Source organism: Neophocaena asiaeorientalis, unplaced genomic scaffold (assembly GCF_003031525.2).
Source record: "Neophocaena asiaeorientalis asiaeorientalis breed wild unplaced genomic scaffold, Neophocaena_asiaeorientalis_V1.1 scaffold78, whole genome shotgun sequence".
Taxonomy (NCBI): domain Eukaryota; kingdom Metazoa; phylum Chordata; class Mammalia; order Artiodactyla; family Phocoenidae; genus Neophocaena; species Neophocaena asiaeorientalis.
In genome coordinates, this window is record NW_020175018.1 from 189137 (window position 1) to 198755 (window position 9619).

Sequence of the window (9619 nt, forward strand, 5' to 3'; positions counted from 1 at the left end):
TTTTCCAAAAATATATTTATTTTTAAAAACAAAAATCAGACAAGTTTTATCAAGTCAGATTTTCCAGAGACAAACCAGAGTTTGAATTTCAGCTTTCAGAGTGAAAGTTAAGCATCAGCAATCTCATGCAGAAGTATCTCTCTCTGCGGGACGTAAAATATTCGGCTTGACTGCAAGCACTCAATTCTCTAAATCTTGTTTGTATTTCTGCCATCGTTTTACTCCATTCCAGGGCTCCGGCACACAAGATAATCCACCTCTAAAATTCAAAACTTCCAAATTGAGATGAACGATTGTTGGGCTTGGGTTGGGGTTTATAACCAATTCGATCATTAATCATTTGTTCCCTGCCCTTGGGGTCACTGCCGAGCCCAATGGCACCTTCTCCATCACTGCCTCCTACAACATCCACATCTTCCTTTTGTTTCTTACGGGTCTGAAAGTATAAAAGTTTTAGTATTAAGGCAATATTCTATTCATTAACAAACATTTATTTAGCATCTACCATGTATTAGGCACAGGGTAAAGGATAGGGTTCGGGTCTACAGAACAATAAACTGAAATCCTAGGTTTAGATGGTTAGGGGCACGAGGGGGATACACGGATATAGCGATAAAAGATGTAACCTCTACCCTCCAGGATGTCACAGTTTAACAGGGAAACAGGTAAATAGACCATTACAACACAGGGTGATCAGGGCTATGACAGAGGGAAGTCCACACAAGAGATGGAAAAATAAAGCGACCAGTAAAACAATAACCACCAGAAATTAACAGCTTAGCTGACACCATAAGATTAAATGTAATGCAGGGAAAGAAGGTTTTGTGCTATCTTATCATGAGGACTGATTTGGGGAATTCATTTTGTTTTCAGATAAAAGGTTTGGTTGGCTCTTAAGCCACAAGTGACTGCAGAATTCACAAAGTCTGTGTCTCTGATCATTTTCAAAGAGAAAAACTAACCCCACAACTACCACTACCTGAGAGTTCCTTACCAGAAGAATGGCTCCACTACACTAATCTCTGGAATCACGGCTATTCTTCACCACTTACTGCTGAACTGTGAGCATTTAAATGCCAGTGTCAAAGTATTATAGTGAATAAGTAAGGTATTACTTTATATATATATATACAAACATAATGACCTTCCTGAGTTACTGTCTAGGCTACATTACCCAATAAATAACATTAGAAAGTTCTCCCCAAACACCTTTGTGAAAACAAGTTCTAAAAGGCACAGGATGATATCGTTTCATCTTATAAGCCATGGGAAAATCGGAATATCCAAGTAGAATAAAATCATTTAAAAGGCTTCCCACTATGAACAACTGCTGACTGTTTCAAAATCCAGAGTCAGGGCTTCCCTGGTGGCTCAGCAGTTAAGAATCCGCCTGCCAATGCAGGGGACACAGGTTCAAGCCCTGGTCCGGGAAGATCCCACAAGCCACGGAGCAACTAAGCCCACGTGCCACAACTACTGAGCCTGCGCTCTAGAGCCCGTGAGCCACAACTACTGAGCCCGCATGCCACAACCACTGAAGCCCACATGCCTAGAGCCCATGCTCTGCAACAAGAGAAGCCACGACAATGAGAAGCCCGTGCACACAAGAAAGAGGAGCCCCCGCTTGCCGCAGCTAGAGAAAGCCCGTGCGCAGCAACGAAGACCAACGCAGCCAAAAAAAACCAGAGTCATCAAAATGTAATCAAACTAATTTCAGTAACAAATAAAATACCAGTTTTCTACTGTTTTTATTTTAGTGCAGGGCAAAAACTATCCTTCTCTCCTAAGTTGCTCTAAAATGGGTGAAACCCATTGGATAACTGCCTTTAGTAGAAAGACTAAAAACAACAAAAATACCTAGGAATAAATTTATACCAAGAAATAAATTTAAGAAGGTGAAAAGACCTGTACACTTAAAACTATGATATTGTTGAAAGAAACTGAAGAAGATACAAAGGAATGAAAAGGTATTCCATGCTCATGGATAGGAAGAATTAACAGTTAAAATGTCTATAACTACCTAAAGCAATCTACAGATTCAATGCAATCTCCATCAAAATCCCAACAACATTTTTCACAGAAATAGAACAAAAATTCCTAAAATTTGTATGGAAGCACAGAAAACCCCGAGTAGCCAAAGCAATCTTGGAAAAAAAAAAACACCAAAGCTGGAGGTATCACACTCCCTGATTTCAAATTCTACTACAAAGCCACAGTAATCAAAACAGCACGGTATTAGCAGAAAAAGAGACACACAGATCAATGGAACAGAACTAAGAGCCCAGAAATAAACCCTCACACATATGGATAATAGATTTATGACAAAGTAGCAAAGAACATACAATGGAGAAAGGACAGTCTCTTCAATAAATGCTGTTGAGAAAACTGAACAGCCACATGCAAAACAATGAAGCTAGACCACTACCTTACACCATAAACAAAAATTAACTCAAAATGGATTAAAGACTTGAATGTAAGACCTGAAACCATAAAACTCCTAGAAGAAAACATAGGCAGTATGCTATTTGACATTGGTCTTAGCAGTATCTTTCTGAGTATGTCTCCTCAGGCAAGGGAAACAAAAGCAAAAATAAACAAATGGGACTATATCAAACTAAAAAGCTTCTGCTCAGCAAAGGAAACCATCAACAAAATGAAAAGACAGCCTACCAAATGGGAAAAGATATTTGCAAACAATTTATCTGATAAGGGTTAATACCCAAAATATATAAAGAACTCATACAACTCAACAGCAAAAAACCAAGACAACCCAAGAATCTGAATAACCATTTTTCCAAAGAAGACATACAGATGGACAACAGGCATATGAAAAGATGTTCAACATCACTATCAGGGAAATGCAAATCAGAACCACAATGAAATATCACCTCATGCCCATTAGAATGGCTATTATCAAAAAGACAAGAAATAATAAGTGTTGGAGAGGATGTGGAGAAAAGGAAATCTTCACACACTGTTGGTGAGAATGTAAACTGGTGCAGCCACTATGGAAAACTGTATGGAGGTTTCTCAAAAAATAAAGAGTAGAACTACCATATGATCCAGCAATTCCACTCCTGGGTATATATCCAAAGAAAACACTAATTCAAAAGGGTAAGTGCACCACCATGTTTATCGCAGCATTATTTATAATAGCCAACATATGGAAACGTAAGTGTCCCTTGACAGATGAATGGATAAAGAAAATGTGGTGTTTAGGGCTTCCCTGGTGGTGCAGTGGTTGAGAGTCTGCCTGCCGAGGCAGGGGACACGGGTTTGTGCCCCGGTCTGGGAGGATCCCACGTGCTGTGGAGTGGCTGTGCCTGTGAGCCATGGCCGCTGAGGCTGTGCATCCGGAGCCTGTGCTCCGCAACGGGAGAGGCCACAACAGTGAGAGGCCCGCGTACCGCAAAAAAAAAAAAAAGAAAGAAAATGTGGTGTATATATATATACACACACACATACACACAATGGAATACTACTCAGTCATAAAAATCACTTCAATTAAAAAAAAAGTAACTCAATAGTGAGCTGACTCTGCAGAGTCAAAGTTCAGTATAAGACTAACACTTTATGAAACTCATTACAATTGAAGTTTTGAACCATAAAGGGTACTTCAGGAAAAGAGCAGAGTGTGCATAGGCAGTGAGATTAAAGATAGCTCAGCAGTGGAAGATAAAGTGGAGAGATGACCAAGGACCAGATCACAAAGGGCCTTACATGCCATCCTAAGGAATTTGGACTTTATTCTGAAGGCCAAAAAAAGAATTTAAGTCTTATCAATGGACATCTAATACCGTGGCGTAAGGCTATACTTAAAAATACATACTGGGGGGCTTCCCTGGTGGCGCAGTGGTTGGGGGTCTGCCTGCCAATGCAGGGGACACAGGTTTGTGCCCCGGTCCGGGAAGATCCCGCATGCCGCGGAGCGGCTGGGCCCGTGAGCCATGGCCGCTGAGCCTGCGCGTCCGGAGCCTGTGCTCTGCAACAGGAGAGGCCACAACGGTGAGGGGCCCGCATAACGCAAAAAAAAAAAAATATATATATATAGGGGCTTCCCTGGTTGCGCAGTGGTTAAGAATCCACCTGCCAATGCAGGGGACACAGGTTCAAGCCCTGGTCCGGGAGGATCCCACATGCCATGGAGCAACTAGGCCCGTGTGCCACAACTACTGAGCCCGTGCTCTAGAGTCCGCGAGCCACAACTACTGAGCCCGCGTGCCACAACTACTGAAGCCCGCGCACCTGGAGCACCTGTGCTCTGCAACAAGAGAGGCCACCTCAGTGAGAAGCCCGTGCACTGCTTCTCACCGTGGTCCCTGCTTGCCGCAACTAGAGAAAGCCTGTGCGCAGCAACAAAGACCCAGTGCAGCCAAAAGTTAATTAATTAATTAATTAATTAAAAAAAACATATTGAACTCCTACTATGTATTAGATGTGGGAACTCAACGGTGGAGAAGACAGACATGATTTCTACAATCAGGGTTCCTAATATAAATGATTTTACAATAAACAAACAAATCATTATAAATTAGAATAAGTGGTATGAAATAAAAGAATAAAGTGCTTTGAGAGACCCTAATGAGATGAAGGCAGCATGGGTAGGAATGATACACCTAAGTTGGATAGGGTCAGAAGAGGCCTTTCAGACTGAGGAAGTGACATTCAAACTGAGACACAAAGAAACAGGAAGCACTCCAGGCAGAGGAAAATAATATGTGCAAAGGCCATGAGTTATAAATAGTTTGGCATATTCAAGGAAATAAAAGAAAACCAATGTGCCTAGGGTACAGAGGGTGAGGCAAAGAGTGACAGAAGGTGAAAGAACATTTAAAAGCTTGTAGGCCATGATAAGGAACTGAGGTTTTATTCCAAGTGCAGGAAACCACTGAGGAGTTTTAAGCATGAGAATGACATGATCTGAAATTTTTTAAAGATCATTCTAGACACCTGATGCAGAATGGATTGAAGACACAAAAATGGAAGTAGAGGGCTTCCCTGGTGGCACAGTGGTTGAGAGTCCGCCGGCCAATGCAGGGGACACGGGCTTGTGCCCCGGTCCGGGAAGATCCCGCATGCCACGGAGCGGCTGGGCCCATGAGCCATGGCCGCCATGGCCGCTGAGCCTGCGCGTCCGGACCCTGTGCTCTGCAACGGGAGAGGCCACGACAGTGAGAGGCCCGCGTACCGAAAAAAAAAAAATGGAAGTAGAGAGACAACTTGGGATGCTACTGAAATTGTACAGAGTTAGTTGATGGTTATGTGGACTAGGGTTCTAATGGTGGAGATGAAAAGGTATGGGTAGATTCTAGAAATATTCTGGAGGTAGAGCCGAAGGATTTATGGACAGATTGAATATAAAAGGTGAGGGAAAGGGAGAACTCAAGATTGACTCTTAGGTTTCTGGCTTGAGCAACTACTTAGATACTGACATAGGGAACTCTGAGGTGAAACTCGTTTGAGGAAGAAATCAAGAGTTTTTTGTTTTAACATGTTAAGTATAGTATGCTGAATAATGACCTCCAAAGCTATCAGGTCCTAATCCTTGGATACTGTAATTGTTGCCCTGTATGTGAAAAGGGTCTTTGCAGATGTGATTAAATTAAGGATGCTGTGATGGGGACATTATCCTGGATTATCTGGGTGGGCCCTTAATGCCAACACAGGTATCCTTATAAGAGGGGGCAAAGGGAGACTTCACAGACAGAAGAGGAGAAGGCAGTGTGATCACGGAGGCGGACACTGGAGTGATATGGCCACAAGTCAAGGAATGCCAGCAGCCACCAAATACTGCAACAGTCAAGGAACAGATTCTTCCCTAGAGCCTCTGGATGGAGCATGGTCCTGCTGACACCCTGATTTTGGATCAGTGATACCAATTTCAGATTTCTGGCCTACAGAACTGTGAAAGCATAAATATCTGTTGCTTTAAACCACCAAGTTTGTGGTAATTTGTTACAGCAGCCACAGGAAACTAATACATTATGTTTAAGATGCCTGTAAAGCATCCAAATAGAGATTTCGAATAAGCTGTTGGTATAAGAATCTGGAGTCTAAAAGTTAGAGTTATTGTTTTAAATATTCCTAACGGTTTGAAAGTTGCACTCTTACCTCCAGGTCCTTTCGAATGCTTTCAAACTCCTCAATGTCATCAAGCTTCAGCTCCAGACGGGTTGGTTTTCGTCTCAGCATAATGAAACCAACATTAAGGGACAGACCCAGTGAACTATCAGCTGTTAAAAATGGCAGAGAGGAGGAAAAATTGGAAGGGATAAATCTCAGCTACAAATATGTTCAATTTGTAAGCAGGCACACTAAAACGAATGGCGATACAAAAGACTCATTTGGATTCACACATTGACTTCTAAGTCTTTACGTGTATCATTACATATTTATTACGTGATGGAGATCCACCACTCTGTAATTCTCAAAAGCTCTTTCTTCCAGAACTTAAAATAGCAAGCTGCCTGTAAAAGAGGATTCTAGGCAACAATCACTTTAATCTCATGCTCCATTCACAAAGAAATATTTTAGCTAAGAGAATGAAGTTAAAATATCACATTTTAATTCGGTACAGTTAGTAGGAGAGTATACAAACCATTAAATTTGATCAGCAGTATGTGGGAATTATGAGAGATTTGTGATCACTCCCGAATGCTAAAATCAGTTTACTAAGTCTTATGAAAACTCCCTCTAACTCACCAATTCACAGGGTTATCCTCAGGGTCTAAATAGGTCCTAAATGGATAGGTCATTCATTAAACAAACAGTTCTTATGCTCCAGCTACAGAGTTAAGAGGCATAGTCACAGTCTGTGGGGAAAACAAACACATAAATGGAAAATTGCAGCACACTGTAATTAGAACTCTGATGAGGGTAATGCAATGGCATCACACAGACACACAATCCAGTGGGGTGAACAGGGATGTGGAAGACTTCCTGGAGGAGATGATGTCTTAGTTGCCTTGTGAAGGGCAGGCAGAGAGAACAAGTATGCACAGAAGCTCAAGAGAACACTCTAGAATCTGAAAACCCAAAGTAATGCTTATGCTTTAAAAAAAAACAAAAAGAGCTGGGTTTTTTTAGAAGAAAATAAAACTCCCCAACTGAGTTTAAAGGCTGTTGATGGCATCATCTTTATATTCTCACAGCGTCCAGTAGAGAATGTCTGCAATAACCAGCCATTAAATGTTCTGTTGAATAAACTGGCTACACTCTTCTTCCGCTGCAGGGGGCACGGGTCTGATCCCTCTCCAGGGAACTAAGATCCCGCATGCCGCAGCAGAGCAGCCAAAAACAAAAGTCAGCCTCCTGGGAAAATTATATATAGGTCACATGGTGAGGATTAAATGAAAATGATGTAAGTGAAGGCTCCTTTAAAATATGTACAGATATAAATTATTATTACATGTATCTAGGATATAGCTAGGGACTGTGAAGTATACGAAGGAAGAAATGTCTCCTCCTTCTACCATGAAGCTTGGGACAGATACAAATGATGTTATCAACACAAAACAATGACACATTACATTTCAAATTGCTTTGTACTAAATCAGATACTATCTTTTTTTCTTTTATTATTTTTTTATTGGAGTATAATTGCTTTACAATGTTGTGTTAGTTTCTGCCGCACAGCGAAGTGACTCAGCCATTCGCACACACATATCCCCTCCCTCTTAGACCTCCCTCCCCCCCATCCACCCAACTAGGCCATCACAGAGCATGGAACTGAGCTCCCTGTGCTATACAGCAGGTCCCCACTAGCTATCTATTTTATACATGGTAGTGTATTTATGTCAAACCTAATCTCCCAATTCATCCCACCCTCCCCTTCCCCGCCACGTCCACACATCCGTTCTCTACGTTTGCCTTTCTATTCTTGCCCTGCAAATAGGTTCATCTGTACCATTTTTCTAGATTCCACATATATGCGTTAATATACGATATTTGTTTTTCTCTTTCTGACTTACTTCACTCTGTATGACAGACTCTAGGTCCATCCACATCTCTACAAATTACCCAATTTCATTTCTTTTTATGGCCGAGTAACATTCCATTATATATATGTACAACATCTTCTTTATCCATTCATCTGTCGATGGACATTTAGGTTGTTTCCATGTCCTGGCTATTGTAAATAATGCTGCACTGTTGGTGGGGAATGTAAATTGATACAGATACTACCTTGATTCCAAAGTAGACAAAAGGTAGAGGAAGCCAAAGTTCCAAGGGGGGAGATTGCTTAAAAGAAAAAACAGGGACTTCCCTCGTGGTGCAGTGGTTAAGAATCTGCCTGCCAATGCAGGGGACACGGGTTCGATCCCTGGTCCGGGAAGATCCCACATGCCGCGGAGCAACTAAACCTGTGCGCCACAACTACTGAGCCCACGTGTCACAACAACTGAAGCCCACGCGCGTAGAGCCTGAGCTCCGCAACAAGAGAAGCCACCTCAATGAGAAGCCCACGCACTACAACGAAAAGTAGGCCCTGCTCGCCGCAACTAGAGAAAGCCCGCCCAGCAACGAAGACCCAACGCAGCCAAAAAATAATTATTTTAAAAAAGGGAAAAGAAAAAACTGTGATACATTTTAACTTTTCTGCAAACTATGAAATGATCGCCACTAGGGAGCAGTATAGAGTAATGGGTAAAAGTTCTTGTTCTGGAGGCGAAAGGGCAGAGGGCACAGATTCTAATCCCATCGCCACTAATCTTGGACCATCAGCTTCACCTTTCACTAGATCATGGTTTCCTCGTCTGTACCTGTACTCTATTGTTGTATGGACTGAATGTCGTATTGCAGCGTAAATTCCTGTAACATAACCTGGCATTTAGTAAACGCTCAATAAACAGGCATTATTATTGTAATTGTCCTCGGGGAGGGTAGGGGGCTCTGTCCAGCTCGGGAAACACCAATATTTTGACCATCTCCACCCCCGACACGGGGACAAAACCTTGTCTTGTCCATCTCTGATGCCCCAGCACACAGCGCACACGGGGCTGTGCAGAGTTGCTGGCGTGCAGTTTGCCTGACACCTCACATTCATCATCTCACTCTGAGTAAGATAGACCGGGCTGAAGACAGCAAAAGCAGGCCTTGGCTCCTCCACCAGGTCTTTATTTTCCTTTGGCGCTAGAGGGCTCTTCGAACTTATTCTCTCGCCACTGCCCAAATCCACCGAAAACCCAGCCAGCTCAGAAGAAACCGCCGAGAGAACTTCCTGACAGCGAAAGAGAATAGCACTCCCGCAGCTCCAAGGCCGCACTCGCTGGTCCAGAGCGAGGGTTTCCATGGCAACACGGTCCTTCGCTCCAGTAGGACTTAAAGCCCCTCGCAGGACCCGGAGCGACAGCAGGCCCCGGAAGCCGTCTATTCACTCCCCGAGTTCCGTCCGTAGCCGCGCGACTCGCCGCACCTACCTCTTTTCAGACCTGTTCAGCCCCTTCCCGGAACCTCGGCGCTCACCCCGAATCTCCGGCTAAGCCAACTGGACTACAATTCCCAGACTGCTCTGAGTCTCTCTCCTCGCAGAACCCTGTCCTTCGCGTGCTTTTCTCGGAGGCTCCACGGAACAAACCACTCGACGCGCCCAGACTCTTTCCTACTACGATTCCCATCA

The 9619-nt window shown here is 43.1% G+C and overlaps 1 protein-coding gene across 3 annotated transcripts; it reads right to left on the bottom strand.

The window, feature by feature from the left end:
* CDC26 (cell division cycle 26) lies at positions 1–9604 on the bottom strand. 3 transcript variants are annotated; one of them, XM_024762115.1, is made up of 4 exons: positions 9420–9604; positions 6703–6812; positions 6112–6233; positions 1–436 (listed from the first exon to the last, which is right to left on the bottom strand). In XM_024762115.1, exons 3-4 carry the CDS (start codon positions 6190–6192, stop codon positions 260–262), a joined length of 258 nt encoding a protein of 85 aa, XP_024617883.1. In that variant the 5' UTR covers positions 6193–6233; positions 6703–6812; positions 9420–9604; the 3' UTR covers positions 1–259. The 3 variants fall into 3 exon arrangements, with proteins under 3 accessions (XP_024617883.1, XP_024617884.1, XP_024617885.1); XM_024762116.1 differs by having other exon boundaries at positions 9466–9596; XM_024762117.1 differs by lacking the exon at positions 6703–6812.
* Between the last annotated feature and the right edge of the window lie 15 nt (positions 9605–9619).